Here is a 26,385-nt window from a genome sequence, read left to right as displayed (position 1 = left end):
TCTCAGAGAAAGACAGCATGTTACAATGTTTCCATGTGTGTGTGCATGTCTGCTGCTGCTATGGAGACAGGCTTTAGACTGCAGCAGGTTCTGTGCTAATAAATGCAGAGGTGGGTTACCCGCTCGGCCCAGCACGACTGACCACATGTTGCTGTGATATGTCCTGCAGAAGTAACTGTATCTCCTGAGGACTTGCAGTCTGCAGGCTGGCTAAATATAACTTGTTTGTGCTACTGGGCTTACAGTAATTAGCTCCACAGTTTAAAAAGGCCACCATACTGTGTGACACGCTGAAATTTCACCCGACCTGTGGACAGAAACAGCGTTGTGTAGAAGGGCAGATTTGGTGACATTAGTTATTTAAACACATTTATAACATTCGACTGTCCCATACCTGGTTTAAAATAATAACTCAGCTTTCTTAAGAAACGAACAACACAACCTGTGTTTCTTCATTTACTTTACTTTTTGCCATAAAGCCTATATTAACAGTACATAGAGCGTTGAACCAATGATCAGTAATGCTGGGAAAGGTGCTAAAAAAAGCCAGTTTTGTCTGTAAAGGATTTAGAGATAGTTCTCCATGCTCCTCTGAGCTGGAGGATCGGCTCACTCTTTGTTTCAGCTCTTTATTTCATTTTCTTCCACAGGTAGAACAAACTTAGACACAGGAACAGTTTGTCATACAAAATAATTCAGCTAGAATAGAATAGAATAGAATAGAATAGACCTTTATTATCCCATGGATGAGAGGTTTGGGTGTTACACAGCTCTTGTAGGGGAATATAAAATAAGGGAATATAAAATATAAAAGGAAGATGCAAAGTGGTCCTATAGACATAAGCAACTGAAGTCTGTACAAACAGGTAACGATGCACAGAAACATGTATAAAATGTGCAGTGAACAAAGCAGCTGGTGAGTAAGATAACTGTGTCAAACTGTGTTACAGAGTCTGACAGCTGCTGTAAGAACGACCTGTGGCAGCGCTGCTTCCTGCACTGTGGGTGTGAAAGTCCACTGCTGATCGAGCTGCTCGGTGCTCGTACCGTCTCACGCAGGGGGGGGAGGTGTTGTCCATGATGGATGTTAGCTTAGACAACATCCTCTCCCCCCCAACCTGCTCGATGGGCTTCAGCGGACGGTCCAGGACAGAGCTGGCCCTCCTGACCAGTTTGTTGAGTTCCCCCCGTCCCTCTCTGCCAGTCCCCCACTCCAGCAGACCACAGCACAGAAAGCAGCAGACGCCACCACAGTGTCCTGTTCACCCCGAAGGATCTCTGCAGGTGGAGGCGACGTAGACCCTTTTTGTAAAGTGCATTTGTGTTTGTGGACCAGTCCAGTTTGTTATTGAAGTGAACACCCAGGTATTTGTGCTCCTCCACCGTTTCAGTGTCCAAAGCCTGGATGTTCACAGGTGTAACAGGGGTGGCTTCCTGCTGAATAGCAGGGCGACCCTGATCTAGGGCTACATTAATCCCATGAGAAGAATGTAGTGCCCCTCTCTGTCGCTGATTTCCAGTGAGACTTGAAAATGTCCTCAGTTAGAACCTGCCACACACGCTCCTTGTAATGACTGCACGATGAGTAAAACGTGTTTTTGATGTTTTGTGCTGCTTGGCTGCGTCTCTGCCAGAACATTATGTCGAGCTTCTCCGTTTTCATGTTTGCAATAATTCTTAGTGGTGCTGTGCAAACTATTTACATTGAGGCTAATGTCACGACACACCGTAAGAGACCTCGAGCAGTGTGCACAACTATTAGATCTGAGACGCTGCAGCAGGCTCAGAGGGCGCAGGCACTTAGGATGATGTTTATTCTGTGCGTTGTCCATTTAGACTTCAGCAAACTCGGGTTAAAACCTGTCACCTATGAATGTGGTGGCACTGTGTGAAGGGAGGACAGTGGCTCTTTTTCCTTTAAGGAGCAGAGCTCTGTCCATGCAGACACCAAGGACATGTGATGACTTCCATTAAGGTAGAGGACTAACCACAAATACTATAAACTATAGTCCACATAAATCCGAGGCGGCATGTTCATTAATTGGCTCTTTGATTATTATCTCCCCGCTCACTGCCAGCTGCTCCTCGGTGTCCCACACAGCGGAGCCGCCCCACCACTCCAGCCCAGAGAGCTACTGTCCTGCAGCTTTTAGATGCACACTTGTTTTTCAGGTGTGTTGGAGTAGGGATGCATCTAAAAGCTGCAGGACAGAAGCTCTCTGGACTGGAGCTGGAGACCCCTGCTTCTGATCAATCAGGATCCCCCGATGTTTAAATGCTGCACTGGCTCCATTGCGTTGCTGTACATCACCAGTCTGCTGTCAGAAAAACACACGTAGGTTGGCAGGAGGTGGTGTTTGCAACTGAACTCCCCTTATTTTTGCCCGAGTTTCTGTCGGGTAATTCCTTGTTAATAAAGTTATCAGTGTATTGCTGATGTTGTTTCCTTCTGAGCCCCCCTCTGTGCCGCATATACAGATGTTGTGGCCTCCTGGCCACAGAGGGTTCATCCCAGCAGCTTTTCTCAGTGTCATTGTAAGGACTGCTCAGTGGTATTTGATATGTTTTTAAAACAGATATTGGATCCGTGCATGTGGCATTATGTTGTGAAACCGGCTGCAAGACAGAGTTAGACTAACTGTGATATTTAAAGGTTGCATGTTAGTGCAGGTTAAACAGCTTAGTTTGCAGTACTGTGAAAACTAAAGAACTCGCTGTTCTTTAAAGGTGCACAGTGGCTGTGGGTTCATGGCCACAGTTAGCTTACATCACATGTAGCAGAGAGTCATATGAATTTTAGCTGATGAGCTTAGATCCACTGATGAACTGTGGAGGATGAAACATCTGCTCACATCTGGTTGAATCCAGGTGTGTCCATCCACAGAGAGCAGCAGGCCAGCTGATCACAGCCTGCACACTGAGAACACCTACTGGAGCTCTCAGGAGAAATGATTGTGAGTTTGATTCAGTTCACTGAGCCGTGACAACCAGTTTTAGGTTCCCCACCTGCTGAACCCACTTCAACCTCTGACTTCCTGTTTACAGGCAAAGTCCCCTCTACAACGGAGGCAACAGCAAATAGATTTGATTTTCCTTTTTCTTCAGACTAAAGTTTGTGTTCCCCTCTACTGATATTATTCTATCATTATGTTCACATAGCACAGGGTTCAGTCAGCCTTGGACAAAATAGAAGCGTCCTCCTTTACTTCCTTACTTTGAGCACATTTAGAGCCTTTACTTTTCTCTCTCTCGAGTAAATAAGTTGAATGAGTACTGTGACTTTTACTGGAGTATTTTTAACAGCAGTATTTGTACTTGTACTTTGAGTACAGCATGTCTGTACTTTTGCCACCTCTGCTTAGTCTCATAGGTTGCAGTCTAAGGGCTGAGCCTGCTCATTAAGCCTTTTTAATCACTTTTGGTTAAAACCACTCTCCGTCATCTTTGGCTGAGTTAGTAACAACTTTTTCACTAAACCACGCGTTAACCAGGCTGGTTAGTACGAGGAGACTGTTACGATGACAGGTAACCGAAGCTGGTTTAGCTGCTGATGCTCCAGCTGATGCTAGCTGATGCTCCAGTTGATGCTCCAGCTGATGCTAGCTGATGCTCCAGCTGATGCTCCAGCTGATGCTAGCTGATGCTCCAGCTGATGCTCCAGCTGATGCTAGCTGATGCTCCAGCTGATGCTCCAGCTGATGCTCCAGTTGATGCTCCAGCTGATGCTCCAGCTGATGCTCCAGCTGATGCTAGCTGATGCTCCAGCTGATGCTCCAGCTGATGCTAGCTGATGCTCCAGTTGATGCTCCAGCTGATGCTAGCTGATGCTCCAGCTGATGCTCCAGCTGATGCTAGCTGATGCTCCAGCTGATGCTCCAGCTGATGCTCCAGCTGATGCTCCAGCTGATGCTCCAGCTGATGCTAGCTGATGCTAGCTGATGCTCCAGCTGATGCTCCAGCTGATGCTCCAGTTGATGCTCCAGCTGATGCTCCAGCTGATGCTCCAGCTGATGCTCCAGTTGATGCTCCAGCTGATGCTCCAGCTGATGCTCCAGCTGATGCTAGCTGCTCGGTGAATGCGCTCCGGAGAAAAGCTAAAGTGAGCTGGACAGTCCGAACAATGGAGGCAGCTTCACGGGCGTTTCTGTCAGTGTGAAACCAGTGGAGCTGTCTGTGCAGTAACCAGCCTCAGCCGTAGGGTGGCAGTAATGTCACCAGTGGATGCAAACAGAGGAGATCCGTGACAGCGCTGTCTGAGAACAGATGCAGTTACTTCGGTACGTGTAAGTTTTTGTCCCGACTTTGTAGAAAGAACATCTGAAGAGCTGATTGCACTGATCGGTGTGTTACACCTGTACACTTTATTTGTGCAGGTTGAACCCAGGTGGTGTTTAAAAATAAAACGGAAGCTTCACGAGGTAAAAGCCACAGTTTGTTCCACGGTGTCCTCCACGGTAGCCACAGCTTCCACTGTGGATGATGTCTGGCTTCATGTGCTGTGTAGTTCCGTGAGTCACCGCTCGTGTATTCATGTGTGCGCCTGTCTCTACATGTTCGTGTCTGACTGTCGTCCTGCGTCAGTGCTGCCCGGGACGGTCCACAGCCTTCTGTGTTACTGTGGGGAAGTCATGAGTGCTGCAGCTGGCGTGAGGAAGCTACACGGATTGGCCGCAGTGTGTTTTTTCTGCTTTTTCTTGTGAAGGGAGGAGGAGTGTCCGGTTAGGGGAACATGATCTTCCTCACACGTTGAACTCGGAGGAGTCCAAACTGGACGGAGACGAGACTTCAGGAGGACAATGTAAGTGATTAGGGAGCAACTGAGGAGTCTTTCTGGGATCTGCTGCTACATACACTCACTCATTCAGACGTCATTCACAAGTCTAGTGATGGATGCAAGTCTGGTCTGTAAGTAAAAGTAATCTGATTACAGATGTACACCTTTCAGGTAACAGACTTTTAGATTTGAACATGTACAATGATACAAATACAGGCCAGAGTCCGCAGTAAAGAGCTGTAGAGGTTGAACAACAGCAGAATAACTAAAGATCACAGTCAGCACTGGATCGAAGGACAGCCGGTCAGAGTGTAGTGAGGGAGCCTCGTGCTGTGGGAAATACTTCCACAGTGTTGGAGCCACGACTGTGGAAGCTGCTGCATCGCTGAGTTTGTGTTGCATGTTTGGAGCAGGGAAGCATGAGGTCTGCTGACCTGAGAGAGCGCGCTGGGATGAGTGCAGCAGCTCACACAGATAACAAGCACTAGTGATGGCTGGATTCGTGCCACTGTGCACTGCCTCAGCACAACGTTTAGCAAACCGTGAGCTGCTGTCACCTCTATCATCATCATCATCGTTGTGTAAACTACAGTAACGAATCTGTGTCCTTATTCCTGTTCTGCAGGTTCAGCTTCAGACTCGCCTACAGTTTCTCATACAACCTGTTCCAGTTCTGTGGCCACACGTGGATACTGGCTAATACTGTCGCCAGGTTTCTTATGTTCGGCCAAGGTAAGGTTAAAAATCAAAGCAAAAACTTACCAGTCTCAGTTAATCTGAATTAGTCTCTGACTTTTCCAGGAAGTGTGTTCAGTAAACGGTCTGTGGAGCAGCTGTGCAGGTCAAAGTAAATAATAAAGACACTAAAATGGCAATGCTACCCTGAACGATGGACCGATGCTGTATGGATGCATTTTAGAGAACGTTTGGACCTTATTTCACTCTTGGACCAATATAGAAAAACACCCAGCTTAGACTCCAGGCTCCGTTTGATCAGGCCGTCATTGAAATCTCATTAAGCTTCATCGAGCTAATTTATGTATTTAAGAAAAGGTATTCAGACATTATCTGCTTTCCCCAAATTCTCCTGTGAAAACTAGAGTTGCAGACCTCCATCAGAGGAGGAGTTCATGGAGCAGAGGAGCAGCAGCCTCCTGCTAGTCTGGCTGTTAGCACTCTCACATCATATTAAACTATTTTCTCCTGACGTTAAACGCTTTCTCTCAGAGGTCTTTGACGTGGTATCATTTCTTTGCCTTCATTCGTTTGTTGCGTGAGGTTGCTGTTGGACACAAACAGGGACCACGCTGCTTTGTTTCTCTGTAAAGGCTCATTTGTTGTTGCTGAATGAAGTTTCCAGTAAACACAGACGTCGCTCGAAATGCTTCATAAGTTGACTAAGAAGTATATTTCCAAGTCAGAAGGACTGATGAGCATCCCGCACACGGCCTGTTGTTTCTGACTGCAGATGCTTTGGCCGACACCTTTTACTCTGTGGGCTTTGTGATGAGTCTCTGCCAGCTGCTCTCCATTCTGGAGCTTTTCCACATTGCAGACGGCATCGAGAAAGCCCGACTCCTTCCTCGCTTCATCCAAGTGCGTACGCAGCTCAAAGTTTAACGAGATTTTTATTATTGTTGTTTTTGTTATCTTTGATTGATGCACGGACACGCTGTGTCTTCCTGCTCCTCAGGTTATGGAGAAGAACCTTCTGTTGATTATGATCATCATGCTGGAGGAGCTGCAGAGTAAACCGGTGGTGTGTGTGCAGCTCTTCTTCTGGAACGTCCTGGACCTCCTCCGGTAAGCACCGCAGGTTTTACAGTGATGCACAAACAGATCGGCTTTTCAAACTTCAACTTTACTTTGTTAAATCGTTTTAAAAGCACACAGGATGCAGAGCTTTAAGAAGCTTTTAGTTCCTTACAGTTGAACAGTACTCCCTGGACCTGACCTCTCAGCACTAATGCAATTATTTTACTAATGTGTCAAACTATGTACATTTTTTAAACCGTGACGGTCTTACTTTCCCTCTAAGCAGATACCCAGGGCAGGAACCCTCCCCCTAAACAGCCAGTTTACACTCCAGTGTAGGATCCACTGATATCAGGTCGCAGTGGAAATATTTTTGGTTATTTCTGTGAAAAAGAAGCCACTTTGTGACATGTTGATACAATGCTGTTTGATTTGTCTGCTAGATGGAAAATATTAAGTTGGTGATGTCTGAAAGGTAAAGAGTGCTGCTGAAAGGCACACGCGTCGCCGTGATTCATGAACAATAACAGTAGTTACTGATAAAGTTACAACTGCACACACGCAAGAAAGGAGAAAACAAATACTTATTTCGTTTAATAATAATCGAAAAATTAAGTACATTGAAAAAATAAAAAAACAGGGCAACCAAGCATATCTGACTGGAGCTTTAATAAGTGTTGGTGGAGCAGCTTATCATTTACACCAGCAGTCCCCAACCTTTTTTGCACCACAGACCGGCCTTTAAGGTGTTGCAGATAAATACAACAAAATGAAACCAGTACCGAAGATTTATTCATAACACAGGAAAAAACCAGAGTAACAATAAAAACCCTGAAAACCACAAATGTCACAGCGGAGCCTCAAACGACTCATGCACCGGTACCGGCCCGTGACCCGGGCGTTGGTGTTCTGATTCATGGTGATCTTCATAACACCAGGCCCAGGCCTGAGGAGGGAGCGTATTTACACACACACATAATATTAACAATGATGATATGTGTATCAGTAGAAGGTTACGAACGTGCACACACACTCACATCTAAATATTTGAAGTGCAAACATCCACATTTGTTCCAATGTTGTGGCAGAATTTCAACGTCTCTAATGATAATAATAATAATGATAATAATAATGATAATAATGATAATAATAATAATAATGATAATAATAATAATAATAATGATAATAATGATAATATCCTTAATGCCGTATTCGTACTAGACCATATGTAGCTGCATTATGCTATACGACATGATGATTTGAGTACATTTGGATTTCCAGATGCAAACATTGTTTCTCGTCCAATAAGTTGTGCCTGTGGTTTGATGACAGGTATCCTCACGAGCTGCTGTGTGTCATGGAGAAGCCGTCCATCACCATGCTGTGGACTCGCTACACGCTCTGGATCCCCTTATACATCCTCACAGTCATCGTTGAAGGTGTTGAATCATTACGTTTCCATCTTTTATTCCAACAAACTGAAACCTGAGCTCATAAGTACTTTGACTTCTCAACAGTATGAGGTTCATTGTGTGGTCAGAGTGTTGTGTAAGGGAAGTGTTGGGAGCAAACAGGAAATGGGTTAGCCAAGCAGAGCTGATGATATGAAGCCAGGAAATGAGCACAGTGCATTCCAGCTGCAGTGAGTAACCTTTGTGCTGCCTGTAAGCAGAAGTGCTGGAGGAACGTTCTGTATATCAGTGACACACAGGCCAATAACACTGTGATAGTGAATGAAGTAAAAGCATTTGTTCCCCTTTTTGTTTCTCTCTCAGCTGCCACCATCTATCAGGCCCTGCCTTATGTTGAGCAAACGGCCTCCCAGTCGTGTCCACTCAACTCAACAACAGCTCCAAACAGCCACCCCCCCGTGGTGCTGGCGCTCTACCTGCCTGTCCTCACTCTCGGTAAGACGGAGAACAACCCTTTGTGACATTACAGTCACCTGATGGACGTGCTGCACAGGAGCACGGCTGCACTGATCCACGATAGTTTGAGTCCAAGCTCCTCCTTTACATTTATGGTCACTGCAGTCGTCTTCAGTCAGCCACTACTTTGATTAGCTTTGGTTGTTTCAGCTTCTTTTTCCCCGCGTGCAGCCACGTTAAAGTTTTTCTCGATAAATCAGACTCACTTTTGGTGGGCATTGATCTGATTCTGTCCATATTTACACACAACTTCCCTGTGCAAATGATACTTAAAATGACTGAAAGCTCTGATACCAGTAAGGTTTGAGTAATTATGTGGATTAAACTTAATAAAAGCTGTAAGATAGATTAAACTATACATTTCATACTTGCAGCATAGGCCACTGCAACTTTGCAGAGACAGTTTTACTTTTTTCTTTAGATACTGCATAGTCGTTACATAACTAAGAAATATGTTACCGTTATTAGTTTTTTAACATGAGGTCACTCTTGTGGTCCTCAGTCGCTCGTCCTTGTATGTTAAACATGCTGGTTGGATGAGGGTTAATGAGGCGGTTAGTCGTGCCGTTGTGAGGCTGATGTACAGCAAACACATTTAGACGAGAACCTTAACTAAGACAAAAGATGTTAGACACAGAGGTCGGTCGCTTCAGTAACACGACCTAAATCCAGCTGAACTAGAACACAGACTGAAGGAAAAGAACACAAAACGTTCTCAGGTTCTCCTGATTTGTTACTGTTGGAAAAACTACGGGTGACAGTTTCCTGAGGAAGACTAGGACGATGAAGAACAGTTACAGGCCTCACTGTCATATCATCATAGTTGGTGTCCGAGCTTTCTGACCAGGTCTGTGGTGACAACACTGAGGAGGATCTTCTATCTGGGGATGTTAAACTGGTGTCATGAATGAAGTTACTGTGTAACTGTAGTGTAACTGTGTAACTGTGTAACTGTAGTGTAACTGTGTAACTGTGTAACTGTAGTGTAACTGTGTAACTGTGTAACTGTAGTGTAACTGTGTAACTGTGTAACTGTAGTGTAACTGTTCAGTTACTGTGTAACTGTGTAACTGTGTAACTGTACAGTAACTGTGATGTAAAGCACTGTTTGGTTTTTGGTAACGTTGTTTTCAGGAGCCTCGCTCACAGTCGGGCAGCTGCTGAAGGAGAGGCACCACCACCTGGAGAAGTGGAACAGGAAGAGGAAGTAACATGAAGTCACAGCTCGCTGGAGTTACGGATGAAGTCGAATTTAACGATCTGCTGTAAAGAGAGAGAAGGATGTTCTAAACCCAAAATGATTTCTGTTGCACTTTTATTGACAGCACAGATTCCTACAGTACAGTTACTGTCTAACATTAAACATGCCGACAGCTCAGACCAGCAGCCGTGCGTCTCTTTGTGTACGAGCAGCAAAGCCTGAGCAGGATACCGAGGCTCCTCTGGGCTACCAGCCGTACGCTCTGGTCCACACGGCTTTCTTCTTGAACTCTGCAGAGGACTTGAGCGCCAACAGAGCAGCTGAAAGGAACCACAGGAGAAATCAGAGAGATCAGAGGAATCAGAGAGATCAGAGGAATCAGAGAGATCAGATGGCTGTTCTGAAGACCAGATCATTTTTTTCACCATGATGTTTGAGTAAACCTCTCTTAAAATCAGTGTTGGTCAAGTTACTTGAAAAAAGTAATCAGTAACTAATTACTTCCCCAAAAAAGTAATCCTGTTTTCAAAAGTAATTAATTACTTAGTTACTTAGTTACTTTTTAAAAACACGATTTACAACCTGAATAGGTGATAAAGCGATAGATCTTTCAGCCCAATTCTACTTTTTCTGCATAATCCATCATACAAAATGTAATCAAATGGAAAAGTATCTTTTTAAAACTTGTTTTATTAGTTTTAATCTTTTAACTTTAAGCATCAAGCAAACATTTAATTATCTGCAACATTCTCTGACTGGAATAAATTAGTTTAACATTTAAACCTATTTTCTGCACATTCCAGCACATAAAATAAAATGTTTTTTGTGTTTACACTCAGTCTTTCAAATAGATGCAAGTAAAACACAGCAGAAAAGAAATAAAATCAAAGACTAGCGGTCCTGTTGCTCTATTTTCACCTGTAAAGCAGGAGCAGGGTAGGCGGAGGTTTACCCTGGTGCAGGTGAGCTGCAGCGGTCAGTGGAAGAATCCGCGAGTTTGTCTGTGAGTTTCCCATCACGTGGTAGCGTAACAGGGTCATAAATCACATCTTGTTATAACCCCCAAACCGTTCCTGTTGTACCTGACTGTTAGGACCTCCAAGCCTGTAGTTGTGTTCATTATCAGTTAGAGCCCCCCCTCATTGTTCTTCTTCTTTGGTGCAACCCTATAAATACAGTGCATCCCTTTGGCCCCTCCCCTTTTCTACAATTCCCCTGTGGGAGCGCTGGGTGTCATTTCTTTCCAACACTGTAAAACACACATATAATCCATATTTAGCCACCCTGATGTTTCTGATTGCAATTTTAGTTCGATTATTGTCATCACTGTGCCTGTTTTTGCTAGATGCTATAAATGTGTAGTATGTGCGTGCCACAGATGTGCTCTAGGGAACGTGAATGCTAGCATGAATAGATCATTCTTGCTAGCGTGGAAGTTGTGGTGGGTTGAGCTAACCCTCTTCCCCACTGTTTGTATTTGGTCATAGGAGCTGGAGCGGGCAAGCTATTTATTTGGAGGTCTTTCTTTTACCTTTCATCGTCAGACACAACACAGGAGCACACCGGTTACAGTAGCTACTCGGTGCTTGTTTAGGGGCTTTTTCTCTGTAAAAAGAAGTTTTCTTCCCACGCACAGCGGACACTAATGTTTTTGTCACTTTTTATGGAATCAAACTCAAAGTAAGGTCAGTACTTCCACGCTTTAAACGCTGCACGCTCACACTCTCTCCGCACTCTTTATGGTTGATCTGCACACAGCTGTTGTCACGAACGTCGCACTCGCTTACGTCACTGTCATGAGACATTCTCGCAAAAAAGTCACGGTTTTAGTAACGCAGTAACGCAGCGTTCCTACGGGAAAGTAACGGTAATCTAATTACCGTTTTTGCAATAGTAATCCCTTATCCCTACTCGTTACTTGAAAAAGTAATCGGATTACAGTAACGCCTGCTCTTTCCACACCTTGTTTTCCAACAGTGCTGTCAGCTGAGTGTCAGTAAACATTAGTTCTCATGTAAAGACTGCCACAGATGAGGCCTGTTAGCAGGATGTGGAGCTCATTTGGCCAAAAACAATTACTGTGGTAACAAACATCACTGCAGCTGTTTATATAGAGCCGAATCACAACAGTCCCCCTCTATGGTAACTCGATATTGTGAGAATACCTGCAACAGTGCAGAGAAACCCTAACAGTCCAACGACCCTGTCTGAGGGACGTGGTGAGGGTGGAGCTCCGACACAACCAGGTTCTTGGAGGCCGTGATTGGTTGGACTCGCCAGCCATCCTTGAACATGGATGAATGTTAGAAAGTGCTTAGTGCACTCTGTGGCTGACCCCGCCCTTCGATTTTAGATGGCCTATCACTTCACAGCAGAGACGCTGTCGTTCCCAGTTGCTTCCACTCTGTCACCTCAACTGGAGTTTGTGTTCAGGTGCCATCCTATCAGCAGCACATGCTGTAGACGCCTACCAAACACCCGGCTGCTCGGGCTTTTACACCTGTGGCCACAAGTGACTGAACGCCTGCACTCAGTGGTTTGGAGAGGTGAGTACTTTTGGCTTCATAGTGAAGTTTTTACCTGGAGGATGTAAGAACCTGACAAAACTCAGGCCAGGTCTTAATTTCAATGAGACCTGCACAAGGACAGTAATAATAATAATCTATATCTAATTAAACTGTTCATTTCGATGTGATTTAAATCCAGCTCAGCTGTGTTCAAACAGGATTTCGCTGTTTTGATTTCATTAAGTACTTTATGGAGACAACAGTCTGTGGGTACTGCTGTCATGTGGTTCAAACAGAGTGAAATATTATGAAATATTCCAGTGTGTAAGTAGGAAAAAGGCTGTTTTGTTCACCTTTGGCTGTGCTGACAGTTGATGCTGACACGCTCTGGTCAGGAGCTTCCATGATGCTGAGCAGCCAGTCTATGAACTGAGACACACACACGGGGTCATCCCTTCTGCACGTTTAGAACGAGTGAAATTTGAGCTAAAGTTCAAAGTTCACAGCGCAAACACTGACCTTGGGTGTTTGGCTGCTCCAGGGCTCCTTGTCCAGGAGCCGAGGGAGGCTGTGGGACATCGCTAACAGGCACTGGGACAGGGCGCCGTCCACCGACGACTCCTCGCCATATAGACCGTGTGTTAGAGCCTGAGGCTTGGGGTCTGGCTGCCATGGAAACCACTGGACCCGGATGCCAAAGAGGAGTGGCATGATGTGGTCACTCCAGGAAACTACTGCAGCAGCAAAGAGCTGGAACAGGAAGTCGGTGGCCTACAGAGCACACTCAGTTAGAAACACGATACAGAATCTGCTTCCACCAACTCAAATACACAGAAGAAGCAGTGAAAACAGCAGCAAGCTTTCCTCTGCTGCTGATGCTCGAGAGCAGCCTCGCTGCCATCACTGTAGTTAACATGGCACCGTCATGGTGGACCAGCATTTGGCTAAGCTCAGCTGCTGGGAGGAAGAGGAGGATGTGTGGGAGTCACTGTGGGACACGGCGGTCACTCAGAAACATACCGATCCGGTGTCTCCACACTGGACGTCTGTTACGCCGTAGGCAACATTTCGGATATGTCCCATCAGCTGCAGGAGCCACTCCATCCGTCTGGAGATGCCTGTGACAAAGAGCGAGCTCAACATGCTGACTAAATGAAAACCATCACGATACACACAGGTGTCAGTCGTCTGTTAGATCAGAAGAGAACCACTTTCCACGCAGTAGGAACGCCTTCCTGTCTCACCTGTGTTGATGCTGGTTGCCAGGCGACACTGGTAAAACGTCTGCAGGAGGAGCCACCCCACTCTGCGGCTTGGCCAACCACGGAGGACCCCAGCAATGACATCATTAAGACTAAGGAGGGGCACTCGCCCCTGAGAGGTCAGGTAGGCTAAGATGAAGCAGGTCTTTTCCATTTGAGTCTAAACAGAAGGCAGAGATGTTAAAGCCACAGCACACGCTGAGCTTCAATGACCTGTCAAAGACTGTGTGACAGGCGCACACGTGCTGAAAGGAAGCAGCACAGGATGTGACAACGAGGGTTAGCAGCAGCTAAGAGTGCTTCAAACTACACACCTGTCACCATTTCATGCTTAGTTATCCCGTCTTCCTTCTCCCACCCCAACCAATCACAGCAGATGGCCCCGCCCCTCCCTGAGCCTGGTTCTGCCGGAGGTTTCTTCCTGTTAAAAGGGAGTTTTTCCTTCCCACTGTCGCCAAAGTGCTGCTCATAGGGGGTCATATGATTGTTGGGTGTTCTCTGTATTATTACTGTAGGGTCGACCTTACAGTATAAAGCACCTTGAGCCGACTGCTGTTGAAGTGAATAACGTAGCCATGTGAGGAAGATTCCTTTAAATTACTGAAAGCTTAAATCACTATATGGTTACATTTGGTCAAACTGAACGTTTACTTAAAGTGCTCCTTTTAGAAATACACGCTTTCAGAGTGGGCCCCCTGCTGGGCATTAGGAAGAATGCAGGTTTTACTGTCCACACACTGACAGCTATAAACAATAAAGCAATATGAGCTACAGGTCACTGGAATTAATTCCATTTCTCCTTCCACTATGAGACCAACAACATGTCTTTTAACCTGTAAACCAAATGTACTTCTGCCCACATGGAAACAGTGGACGTGGTCCCTCTGTTCATTTTCTGCTGGTGTTATTAACACTGTACCTCAGAGACTTTCATGATCCTCTCAATCTCTGTGTCAGACATCTCAGACAGACACTTGGCCACGCCCACATACAGATCCACTTCATTATCCTGAAATAAATGTACAAGAAATCAAACACAAACACAAAAATTGTTATTTTTTAGTTAAAATATGTCATTTAAACACCTTTGAACCCGTGTTCATGTGTTAAAGAGGCGAAGCTGGAGGCCAGCAGGGCCCAGCAGCAGGACGAATGAAAGGCTTTAATTGTTAGACTGCTCCACACAAAGTCAGGGTTTCAAAACAGACAAAGACTGATTGAAGGAGATCAGCTGGTTTCACAGAAAGGTGAACAGAGCACGACTAACAGGTTCAGCTATTAGCAGCTGTTAAACTCAGGGAGCCAATGGTAGGCGACACACCAGCGCGCATATATCATCAACTAAATTATTCCAGCCATTCAAAAGCTGAAATGTAGCCACACTGGCATCAAGTACCATGAAACACGACCACTGTGCTGTTCTTCAGACTGATGAGCTTAATGATGCCACAGGTTCAGAAACAAGAGGATTTGGACAAAGGCTACAATGAGTATAACTGCCCGTGATCCTTACACAACGATTTGACTGTTTTCCTGTTTCTTTTATTGAAAATGCTGGTCTAGATCAGCTCTCTCCTGTGAACGAGTCTCAATGTGACGGCCTGTATAAACAAAGGCGAAAGGAGGTTTCGAGTGGCAGAAACAGCGACAGCTGTGTCACAGAAATCACCGTCAGCCAGAGCGAGCGGACGTGCTAGTTACAGCGCCATCAAGAGGTCATGTGACCATGGTCCAGAGGTCGTCTTCTACGGGCAGAATCAGCTTTAAATGGACTGCAGCAAACTGTAAAACACTTCTCTGACCAGGTGCATCAAACGTGACATTCTTCCTCATGAAGAGGAGGAGGAGCAGAGCCTGCATCTCTGAAGGTATGAAGGTGGTTAGTGTCTTTGGAACTGGCACACACATCTGTCTTACTACAGCCAGACTTCATCGTGACAAAGACCTGCGTCTCACCTTTCTCCAGCTGAAAACATCTGGCCTATTAAGCAGCTGTTGTCCTACATCAGACAACCTGCTCTTCAAGCAGTGCCACAGTTAGTCTGCACACACAGACAGAGGAAATGCTCTGTCTCCACTACATGTACTCAGCTTATCCAGCTGACATGTCCTGTGTGTCCTGCTGCACATCATGTCTTTGCACTTATTATAAACCTGACTGGCATTTCTATCAGGCCTCCTCGTCCAACATACTGTCATGTCACAAATGCATGTCTCATTAATATAATAACTCCTCCGATGAAGATTACTGAACACATGAAACAAACATGTGAGATACAGACAGGGAGGGGCCAGAGCTCCCTTTGAAGTGGTGAAGTGACCTGTTACTGTAACTGTTACAGTTACCACTGTTGTTATCATGATGCCGTGTTTGGTCCCTGCCGGTCGAGGCGTTCTTACAGCTGAGCTAACGATGGGCTGAAGCTGCTGCGGTGATGAGAAGAGCTCATTTCCAGCCGAGCTGCGGTGACTGAAGCTCTGCACACCTACAGCAGCACCTGTCACAGCTTCTTGCTTTGAATGAAATGGGTTTATGCTCCTGTTCGTGTCTCTGGGTGGACGGGAACATCAGAGGATATCACGATCCCCGAGCGTAAAACCAGGGACAGAGCCATGTATCAAAGAAAAAGCTTCTACGTGTCAGTGATAACACTCAGCAGTTACACTGCACCTGGATTCGGTCGGGCAGGAAGGTGAAGATCTTCTCCGTGGCAGAGCAGAGGATGGTCCAGCAGCTGCTAGAGGGGTTTGGGAGGGCCATGGCCTGAGCCAGGCCCCGCAGCACAGAGCGACACAGGGGCGCGCGCTGGGGTCGGAGGTCCTCCTGAAACTGCTGCACCCCCAAACTCTCCACATACACCTGGAGCTTGTCCTCAGTCACGTGCTTCATCCATGAGCCCAGAGTCTCATAGAGGTGGGCCCGGGTCTGGTACTGGGGGAGACAGACAGCCAGTAAGGATCTCTAAGGCCTTCATCATTGTAACAGGTACTGGACTCAGCACGCTCTCCTACAGCAGGGCAGAGACAGACTGGATGTGTGTCACGGTTAAAGAGCATCTGTTCAGCTTTAGAAGCCAAACGCTGTTTATTCAGACATTTATTCAGCTGCTGTACGACGGAGAAACAGCTAAGCTCAGAGGTGAGGCTGAGATGCTCCTGTTAGCTGTTTCTGTTAAGGACACCTAAAGAAACCTGTTCAACTATAAGCTGGATATCAAGAAACAACAGATTAAAGTGGACCAGCCTATAAACCTGATGGAGAACTGAATATCAGCTGTCACAGCGCTAATACCCGACTGAACTTACACTGAGACTGTGGACCAGGGGAGGGGACAACCAGGAGCCCAAAAAGAGAGCAGCGCTGTGGGAGGACTGGGTCTGACAGGCTGCCAGTACAACACACTGATGCTGCACATCCTCTCCTACAAAACACAACAACAACACAGACTGAACAGGCTCTGTGGCTTCACGGACAGCAGTGAGCGACAACTCTTACCAAAGCTCATCCTCATTAAAGGAGAAAGAGCGGCGCTCCAGTTGATGGGCGGATACTGGAAAGAGGCGCCGACTGACGCCAAAGCGGTGAGAGCGGTCTTAACCAGGCCTGGATGGGAGGCCTGAGGACCTGGGCCCAGAGAGAGAGGATGTTACAGAGTTACAGCTTCAAACACAACGACCTCTGCAAATGTCACAAACCTTTTTGTCCAGCGTCTGTGATGAACTCCGTCGTGGATCTGACGACACTTTTCTCTGAGAGGTAACTGAAATCTGGAGGAACTGGGAGTTGGATCAAAGTAGTTAGTGCCCAGTAGATCCCAGTGTGTGTGTGTGTGTGTCTGTGTGTGTCTGTGTGTTTGTGTGTGTGTCTGTGTGTTTGTGTGTGTGTCTGTGTGTTTGTGTGTCTGTGTGTGTCATTCTCTAAGAGCTGAAACTTTATGAGGAATGAATTGTAAAGGGTTACTAACGCTGCATCCAGCTCTGCCCCGCCCACTGACACCTGTGTTACCTGCTGTGTGACTGTGACTGCTGGACATGTGGGCCAGATGCAAATGTCCCAGCAAACAGGCGCTGTTGGACTGCAAACCGATGGCTCCAGAGAACGTGACGATCTGCAACCAAAGAGCCGACAAGTGGATGAAACGCTCTGAGGTGCGAGGCGAGGGGAAAGTATCGTGTGTAGTAATGGGAGTAAAGTCATATTTGATAAGTGAACTCTTACCTGTGTGACGGCCCGAATAACTTCATTCAGCCTGTTCTGCTGCTTGGACGTGAGCTCCGTCTCACTCTTCAGCTGCATCAGAGGAGAATCAGCATCAGTCGGTAACTTTAGCTGCAACTAAAGGTGTGTTTGCATCTCTTTGTGAACACGGGGACCTTTCACATGGCTCCACTGATCTGCACTTCTGTCACATCTTTTTAAATACTGGGTTTGCCAGTGTGTTCCTATGGTAACCATGGTGATTCCTAAAATCTTACAGGGTCACATGAGCTCGATCCTCTATGGCTCCACATGCTTGAAACCACTAAACAAACATCCTCAGAAACACAGCAGCAGGTGACAACATGTTTTCAGGGAGTGAGTGAAGCACATGCTGATCCTCTGCTGCTCAGCTCAGACAGCTGCAGGCGTCTTACCTGAGTGAGGTAACTCTCTGATCCCACCAAAGCCACCAGCCCGTTGACAGCAGCCAGCCGCTGCATGGTGGGACAGCCCTGTAACACAAAGGCAGCACGAAGGTCAGCGCTGGGACCCCAAACATCATTTCACGTGATTGGACATCGTTTACATGAACATTTAGACTGAGATGCATAAAGTCAGGTTTTGTACCTCAGCCAGTAAGATTTTGATCCAGGCTGCGAGCAGGTGAGGGTGCATGTGCTCTGCTTTGCCGTGGCCGGACACCGACAGCCCGTGGACCGCTAACCCCAGAGCCAGGGAGAAGCCCGGGGTCTGGGGACACAGGGTCATCAATAAAACCACAAAGAGCTGCTGGAGCCAGAATGACCCCCATCAGCTACCTACTGACCTGCTGGCTCTCCTCAGTCAGGCTGCGCAGCGTGTCCATGACCTCCTCGGCCTTGGCGGCGTCAATAAGACCTGCGCTGAACGCTGAAACGCTCACACACGCCACAGAGTACGCCAAGACCTGCACACACACACCACATGTGAAGGTCAGTGAAAACTTTCTACGGCACACAGTTTTCAGCCTTCACCCCACACTGGCCGTGCAACGTCTCCACCTTGGACAGCTGTAAACAAACCTTATCGAGTGTTACACACTTTTTATTTGCTCTACAAGGTCACGACGACACGTTTTTACAGCTTATACAAGCCGAATCTGTTCCAATCGTACGGTAAAGATCATAAGATGCACCATTTTAGTGCTTCGAGGTCATAGGTCAAAGTTCACACATCACCATCAGGCTGAAAGTTTTAACTCTTGTTTCATGTTCATGTAGCAGAAACTGTCTTTAGTAGATAATTCATGAAAAGTCTGGACAAACCTAAGTACTATCTCAGCTTCTATAACAAACGTGTCTGACAGTTACAATCAAAGACTTGATCCTGTATCAGAGACTTCAGGACCTCGGCTCTGGTGTCAGCGTGCGAGTCGTGTGCAGGGCTGCTGTACCTCCTGCACCATGCGTCCCCGTCCACTGCAGTCTTGCAGGTTGGCCAGCAGCTTGTCGAGTGTTAGGCTGACACGGACTTGTCGACTCCTCTGTCCACTGCTGCAGAAGGCAGACAGCACTAGAGCCAGACCCAGGATACAGCCAGTGCTGAGGAAAGAAGGCAGGACGTGGAAAGACCACATTTAATATGCTAACCCCTGTTTCACTGTTGAATATCCTAACATGCTTCCAGGTGTGTCGTTTGAAAAAGAGTAAATGTGCCAAACGAGCTCTTTTATTGAGCAGCATAAATGCAGCCTTGGTAACGGCTGAATCTCCCGTTAACATCATGTACTGTTTCTGGATGATGGACGGATGCCACACAGGGACACTCTGTACACTCCACACACTCCTTCTAGCTGTGAGTGACACTCTCTCAGCTTCCTACCAACCATGTGATGTCAGTATGCATTTGCTCTCTGCAAACACGAGAGGACGTACTTGTATTCCAAGTTGGGGTTGAAAGAGGAACTTTCCAGAGCATCCAGAGGGCCAAAGAGGAGATCAGCATCCTTCTGAGCAGACTCATCACTGACAGAGGACAGAGGCAGTCAGTAACCGTTACGCTGTTGGTTCACATCAGAATCTCCTCCTGCAGACTGTACCTGAGGCGCTGGTGCAGCAGGGTGGACAGCACCATGCCGAGACCGAGCCCGGAGTGGAACTGGATGGCCTGGGAGTCGTCTGCGGTGGGGGAGCCCGGGAGGCCGGCCTGCAGTGCCGACAGGATGTGGGTCAGACTGTCCCGCTGCCACACCACGAGCACCGAGACGAGCAGCGACAGGGCGAGGCTTGCACAGGAGCGCGCTATGGTGCTCGCTGTGTTCTCACCCGAGTAGGAGCGCTGAGGAGGCCGGCAGCACAGGATGAAAGTGATCAATGCAAGAAAGCAACTTTATATTCACAACAACTGTGCAGCCAACCAGCAACATGTGTTAGAGAGCAAATGACTGGTAGAGTTTACTGAAATACTGATGTCAATACACTCCAGCTCGTTTACGTGTCGATGCAGCGATGTTTCAGGCTTGTTTTGCTTCTTGTTTGTGAGAAAGTCATAAAAATAAAGTTGTTTTCGGTTCACTGCATGCTGGGGATAAAGTGCAGCTTCAAACAGCTGCATCTCTGAAGCCATGGATGCATTAGTGCCTGTAGCACGTCCGGAAAGGCACCAAGTGCTGAAAGTGTTAGCACAGGTGCTAAAGACACACAGCGGCTCCTCTCACTCACACTGACGAGCACTGTCAGAGCTCAGTGAAGTGATAAAAGCTGCTGCACACTAACAAATCCAACAGTGTTAATCCGACACACACGCTGGTGTTGCCCGTTTAACTGTTAGCAACTACAGCAGCCACATCAGCCATCTCTGCACCACAGCAGCTAGCAGGCTGCAGTTAAAAGACGGACAATCACACGGAGCACGTGTTTATTTAGAATAACATATGGTTTATGGAGCAGGTGAATCACGTTTACTTTTGAGGGTAAGTAAAGTGTTCATAGTGTGAGGGTCAGGAACAGTCAGCTGATTCTCCCTGATGTTTCATCACGGTCACAACGTTTAAATAACTCGAATCATCTGCCAATCACGGTTTCTTATGTAAAAGCTGATGAAACTCACGTGTAGAAACCAGGGGAAAACTCGTCCTGTGGACTTGAAGCTGCTGCTGCTGATGCTGAGCAGGGTGTCCAGCACCATGGTCAACCAGCTTCCTGTGGCCACAAACTCTGGTCCAGCCTATCAAGTCCAACAGCACTGAGCTAAGCATCTATATGATTATGAAATAGCAAACACACTGTGTAACAGGACCCTGCGGTGTCTCACCCCCAGGCTGCCGTCACCATCAGTGGGCAGGTTGCTCTCATACTTAGCGAGAACAGCGGCGAGGCCGCTCAGAGCCAAGATGGCGTTTCCCTGAACAACAGGACTGTCCCTGAAACGATCCACAGAAAGTCATTTCACAGTGCTCACATCAGGTTACTCTGCACAGCTCACCAAACGTGTCCCTACGAGACAGAGCGACCAGGGGACTCACTTTGTAGCACCTTTGATGACCTCTGCCAGCTGGTCTCTGGCCCTGTGTTAGAAACATAAGAAAAATACATTAAAAAAGATGAAGAACGTGATGAAGATGGTGACCAGTGTCTGTCATAGCAGTGATGCAGATCAGCACTTTAGTCTATTTACAACCGTAATTCCCAAAACATCAGGACGGCGTCTCACATGTAAATGAAACAGGATGACGTGATTTACAGATTAAATGTAATCACATGTTTAAACTGAGAAAAACTAACATTTTAGGGGAAAACAAAGTGTGGAGAATGTAAGTTTGACGGTGTAGCGCTGAGACAGACGCCGTAGCATCTTTGTAACGGTCTGTAAATGTCTTCGACTGGACCTTGGCACAGGAATGTCCTCCCGTTCTTGTCCGAGGAGCTACAATCCTGGATCAAAGTCCTGGGTCTTCTTTGGTGGATTGTTTATTTGCCTCTCTTTTGCCCGGAGAATGCTTCCCTCCATGCTTTCTAAACAACTCTCCGCTCCAATTCATCCCACAGATGTTCTGCTGGGTCAAAGTCAGGACTCTTTGTAGGCCAGTCAGGTTCTTCCTGTGCACACGTTCATGTTGGGAGCAGGAAATTGTCCCAAATGTCTTTGTATTTGGAAGTATTAAGAATTCCTCTCACCAGAACTAAGTAGCTGAGCCCAACCTCTAAAAAACAGCCCCCACTATCATCCCTCCACCACCAAAGTCAGACAAGTATCAGTCTCCTGATAACTGCCGAACCAGACTCCTCCATCGGACTGCGAGACGGAGAAGCGTGAACACGACATTTTACAACTATGCTTGTTGCATCCGATCACGACACCGTCCCACAGACTTATACACCTGTGACTGACATGCCTGAAAACCATGATTCACTTTCTTCATGGTCGAGAGGGAGGGAGAGCAGGTCGTCTACTGGTCAGGAGGTTGCTGGTTCAGAACCAGTTATTATGGCTACATGGTGCAGGTGTTACCACAAAGTGTTGATGTAAAGTTTGGTCCACACAGCAGGGAGGGATACACACACACACACACACTACAGTCAATACAGTAAGATTAGTGACCTTGTACAAAAGTACTACCATTTATACATACACACAGTCTACACATATACAAGCAAGTATGTGTGTGGTTCTCACCACAGCCAGGCACAGTGATGCTTGTACTGCAGCTCCTGTGGATCCTCTTTGCCTTGTTTCTGGAGCATCTCTAACTCAGCACGTCGACCCTGCCAACAAAAACCAAACCCTGAGAGGCCTCTACCGTGAGGTCAGAGGCCTCTGAGGCCTCTACCGTGAGGTCAGAGGCCTCTGAGGCCTCTACCGTGAGGTCAGAGGCCTCTGAGGCCTCTACCGTGAGGTCAGAGGTCTCTGAGGCCTCTACCGTGAGGTCAGAGGTCTCTGAGGCCTCTACCGTGAGGTCAGAGGTCTCTGAGGCCTCTACCGTGAGGTCAGAGGTCTCTGAGGCCTCTACCGTGAGGTCAGAGGCCTCTGAGGCCTCTACCGTGAGGTCAGAGGTCTCTGAGGCCTCTACCGTGAGGTCAGAGGCCTCTGAGGCCTTTACCGTGAGGTCAGAGGTCTGAGAGGCCTCTACCGTGAGGTCAGAGGTCTCTGAGGCCTCTACCGTGAGGTCAGAGGCCTCTGAGGCCTTTACCGTGAGGTCAGAGGTCTGAGAGGCCTCTACCGTGAGGTCAGAGGTCTCTGAGGCCTCTACCGTGAGGTCAGAGGCCTCTGAGGCCTTTACCGTGAGGTCAGAGGTCTGAGAGGCCTCTACCGTGAGGTCAGAGGTCTCTGAGGCCTCTACCGTGAGGTCAGAGGTCTCTGAGGCCTCTACCGTGAGGTCAGAGGTCTGAGAGGCCTCTACCGTGAGGTCAGAGGTCTGAGAGGCCTCTACCGTGAGGTCAGAGGTCTCTGAGGCCTCTACCGTGAGGTCAGAGGTCTCTGAGGCCTCTACCGTGAGGTCAGAGGTCTCTGAGGCCTCTACCGTGAGGTCAGAGGTCTGAGAGGCCTTTACCGTGAGGTCAGAGGCCTCTCAGGCCTCTACCGTGAGGTCAGAGGCCTGAGAGGCCTCTACCGTGAGGTCAGAGGCCTCTGAGGCCTTTACCGTGAGGTCAGAGGCCTCTGAGGCCTCTACCGTGAGGTCAGAGGCCTCTGAGGCCTTTACCGTGAGGTCAGAGGCCTCTGAGGCCTCTACCGTGAGGTCAGAGGCCTCTCAGGCCTCTACCGTGAGGTCAGAGGCCTGAGAGGCCTCTACCGTGAGGTCAGAGGCCTCTGAGGCCTTTACCGTGAGGTCAGAGGCCTCTGAGGCCTCTACCGTGAGGTCAGAGGCCTCTGAGGCCTTTACCGTGAGGTCAGAGGCCTCAGAGGCCTTTACCGTGAGGTCAGAGGTCTCTGAGGCCTTTACCGTGAGGTCAGAGGCCTCTGAGGCCTGTGGAGGACAGACTGGCTGACATTTGTGTTGTGTAGGTCCCAGTTAGGCTGCACATCACCCAGTATGTCTTACTCTGTCCTGGTGCCACATGGAAAGGGCAGTACTACCAGCTGGTGAAGTCACGCTTCACTGTGTGCATTTTAGTCGACTGAATTCTTTGTCCACAGTATTTATTTCTATGAAGCACTTAGGGCTGCATGCTTTTGTAACACCTGCACAAACCTCCATAACGGCGTAGAAAGCTCGGCTCATGAAGCCCCTCCAGGCCTGTGGCAGGAGGAGGGCACGGTGCCACTCAGAGGGCTGGATGTTGACCTGTGCACCAAAATACAGAAGAACGAGTTCCTCTTTGAAGCTCTGCGTACACGACAAAGAACAAGCGTGAAAGGAATGGAAGGAGACAACACGTACTTCATGAACGAGGGCTGTCAGCGTCTGCTGGTAACTGCGGCTGCGGCTGACGAGGAAGCGGCTGATGGGCCTCCCAGCACGATCGGTCTGCACAGACAAACTGTACGACAGGAGCAGCCCAGCTGCACCACAGACAGAAAGGGTGAGCTTTAATGGTGCTTCCAACAGTAACATGTTGGTACACAGACACACTGTTCAGCACGCGTGGGTTTGAAATCTCCACCATGTCCTGGCTTCATGAAAACCACCAAATTCTCCCTTCCTCACCAATTTAAGAAACATAACTTTGATATGCTGACTGACAGATTTGACCCAAGTGAAAAATCCCACATGGGTCCCCAAAAGATTCACTTCCCAAAGGCAAAGCAGCTGACATGTTCATAGTTACATTCAACGACACCACACAGTCGATATCACTGAGACCAACTAAGTGAGAGGTGTTACTGGGTCACCTGCTAGTCCTGGCTTCAGCCCAGGCTGCTTGTTTTTCTCGTAGGTCTTGAGCATGAACGACGGGATTCCTGCCACCGTTTTACCCCGGTCTGAGCGGAGGTTACCCCCCCTCAGGGCTGAGAAGTAGATTCCCCGTGGCATCTGACTCATCTCCTGCCTCACCAGTGACGTCAAGAAGAGCTCGAAGGCTGGGAACATAAAAGAAACACCATCAATGCACGATCATCAGCATTACTCAGTATCACATGCAGATGTGACAGATCCACGATCTCTCCAGGGAATCAGCAGGAAACACAGCAAACACCTGATGTCTGTTTCTGTGCAGGTATGCTCAAACAGCTCAAACAGCTGTGATGTTGATGGTTATGAACAGTTGTGCTAAACAAAAATGTTGTAAAATCATGTAGCATACATGTGTTCCTAAAGTATCTTAGCGGTCCCAGGACTGCACTCTCCTGGAATCTGCTTTCAGGGTTACAGCCTCTAACGCTCCTACTGCCACTAAGACCACTTTGTTCTTGACCTTCTCCAGTCCCTGCTACTCTGGAAGTTGAAGTACCCCCGACCCTTACGCCTACTACCTTTGATTATGGGGGAGTGGGTCGACGGGGCTTCTAGTCCATTTGTGGCGCGGGTGTTTCTATACACTACAGCTTCCTGGTTGTGCTTTGAGTTTATGCTATCCCAGCTTGCATCTGACATCCTGCTACTACGTGTTGGAAAATGTCCGTAGCACCTTTGCACAGTCTGCAGCCGTGGTAGACTCCCTCCTACCACAGCTCACCTCTAAGGATCTGGATCTTTCTACCATTCATCTGGCTTCTCAGCATCTGTTTTAGCATCTGCAAGGATTTGGCTCCGACTGATCTTCATCCTGCTGGCTCTGGTATACCCAGGTGGATCTCACTGACTCCTCCCATACAGCTTGATGTCATCTATCTACAGGATGACATCTGATGACATCACCTCTTAGTGATGAGCTGGCTTTGGGGACTGAAGCCTGTGCAGACAGAAGCTGGGACATTGTCTTTGTACACTGCACACTCCAGTACCGTCTTCCACAGTTCCTGATGAATATTATCAGTGCACTGAAGCACAGTAACAAGCAGGTCAGTGTGCATGAGTGGGGCATTGAGTCAGGCTGGTCTGCCTAGTCTCAAGTCCTCTTGTACTGTCAGAATGACATGATAGCAACGAACCAGGAGCCTGTGCTTTGGCCCCTTGTGTTGTTTCTAATGCCTTTCAGAGTTTTGCTCATGTACTGGCTCATGTGCCTCCACAGCTTCACAGAGTAGCTCCTGTGTCGTGGAGAGGCGAGTTATCGGGCCGTGGTTTGATGGCCAGGACGGTTCTGTCCTGTGTTCGTGCCTTTAGCATTCCCCATATCTATAGACCGTTGATCACCGAACGCTTCTTCCAACAGTAGACGTGGATTATGTCGGGTCCCGCTGTGGTCCCCAGACTCATTGTTGGATGTCTGCTTTGTGATGTCGACTGCCTCTTGCTCTCTCTCGTGTCCTGGATGGATCTCTAGAAGCAGTTTATTCTGTCGAGACGACAGGATACAACCTGTTGGTTTGTTGGCTGCTCCAGTTTACCTGGAAGAACAGACGAGGTGGTGAGAGTCATCATCTTCACATAAGATGAGCCTGGGACGGAGAGATCCTTCTCATCTTCCTCCTTCTCTTTACTCTGTTCATCTTCTTCGTTTTCAGGGAGCTTTGCAGGTGGTCGGGCCTTCCAATCAAAGAGAAGAGCAGGACGATTCAAACAGAGAGCTGACACACGGCGGCGTATAGGAATGTTTCTGAACACGCTAAAATAACTGAAACAGCCAGCTTCCTCATTAACTAGTGCCTCATAAGTACATCTGACTAACGTCTGAGGACAATTAATAACGAAACATTGCAAAATGATCTGGCTAATATGTTAGAAACCACGAGTCAGAC

General features: G+C 47.6%; 2 protein-coding genes across 4 annotated transcripts in view; one reads left to right on the top strand and one right to left on the bottom strand.

Annotated features, from left to right (window-relative positions):
* Positions 1-4,064: 4,064 nt before the first annotated feature.
* hacd4 (3-hydroxyacyl-CoA dehydratase 4) lies at positions 4,065-9,835 on the top strand. Of its 2 annotated transcripts, XM_084917312.1 has the most exons (9): positions 4,065-4,277; positions 4,374-4,508; positions 4,703-4,798; positions 5,400-5,506; positions 6,243-6,370; positions 6,468-6,577; positions 7,862-7,968; positions 8,305-8,436; positions 9,592-9,835. In XM_084917312.1, coding segments are annotated over exons 3-9 (663 nt in total). In that variant the 5' UTR covers positions 4,065-4,277; positions 4,374-4,508; positions 4,703-4,796; the 3' UTR covers positions 9,669-9,835. The 2 variants fall into 2 exon arrangements, with proteins under 2 accessions (XP_084773438.1, XP_084773447.1); XM_084917321.1 differs by lacking the exons at positions 4,065-4,277; positions 4,374-4,508 and having other exon boundaries at positions 4,797-4,905.
* Positions 9,756-26,385, bottom strand: part of LOC146391895 (focadhesin-like) — a 39,442-nt gene continuing 22,812 nt past the window's right edge. For both annotated transcript variants that reach the window (XM_084915452.1, XM_084915461.1), the window contains 26 exons: positions 26,035-26,173; positions 24,436-24,624; positions 23,984-24,105; positions 23,795-23,887; positions 22,282-22,370; positions 21,131-21,172; positions 20,920-21,028; positions 20,716-20,832; positions 19,706-19,944; positions 19,542-19,631; positions 19,061-19,208; positions 18,455-18,574; positions 18,256-18,378; positions 18,063-18,140; positions 17,647-17,718; positions 17,434-17,536; positions 17,124-17,204; positions 16,924-17,052; positions 16,734-16,849; positions 16,099-16,359; positions 14,347-14,436; positions 13,410-13,587; positions 13,186-13,283; positions 12,685-12,936; positions 12,519-12,594; positions 9,756-9,978 (listed from right to left, as the gene is read on the bottom strand). In XM_084915452.1, the coding sequence (XP_084771578.1) occupies positions 9,905-9,978; positions 12,519-12,594; positions 12,685-12,936; positions 13,186-13,283; positions 13,410-13,587; positions 14,347-14,436; positions 16,099-16,359; positions 16,734-16,849; positions 16,924-17,052; positions 17,124-17,204; positions 17,434-17,536; positions 17,647-17,718; positions 18,063-18,140; positions 18,256-18,378; positions 18,455-18,574; positions 19,061-19,208; positions 19,542-19,631; positions 19,706-19,944; positions 20,716-20,832; positions 20,920-21,028; positions 21,131-21,172; positions 22,282-22,370; positions 23,795-23,887; positions 23,984-24,105; positions 24,436-24,624; positions 26,035-26,173 (3,228 nt within the window). In that variant the 3' untranslated portion in view covers positions 9,756-9,904. The remainder of the gene's footprint in view (positions 9,979-12,518; positions 12,595-12,684; positions 12,937-13,185; positions 13,284-13,409; positions 13,588-14,346; positions 14,437-16,098; positions 16,360-16,733; positions 16,850-16,923; positions 17,053-17,123; positions 17,205-17,433; positions 17,537-17,646; positions 17,719-18,062; positions 18,141-18,255; positions 18,379-18,454; positions 18,575-19,060; positions 19,209-19,541; positions 19,632-19,705; positions 19,945-20,715; positions 20,833-20,919; positions 21,029-21,130; positions 21,173-22,281; positions 22,371-23,794; positions 23,888-23,983; positions 24,106-24,435; positions 24,625-26,034; positions 26,174-26,385) is intronic.

The sequence above is a fragment of the Perissodus microlepis genome, chromosome 3, assembly GCF_051167445.1.
Source record: "Perissodus microlepis isolate ML-2025 ecotype Zambia chromosome 3, ASM5116744v1, whole genome shotgun sequence".
NCBI lineage: Eukaryota > Metazoa > Chordata > Actinopteri > Cichliformes > Cichlidae > Perissodus > Perissodus microlepis.
This window is presented reverse-complemented; position numbering and strand designations above follow the sequence as displayed.

Excerpts from the sequence above, each read along its gene's own strand:
- hacd4 (XM_084917312.1), top strand. Across the intron at positions 5,507-6,242 it reads GTTTCTTATGTTCGGCCAAG|ATGCTTTGGCCGACACCTTT; the intron begins GTAAGGTTAAAA and ends TTCTGACTGCAG. Across the intron at positions 7,969-8,304 it reads CCTCACAGTCATCGTTGAAG|CTGCCACCATCTATCAGGCC; the intron begins GTGTTGAATCAT and ends TTTCTCTCTCAG.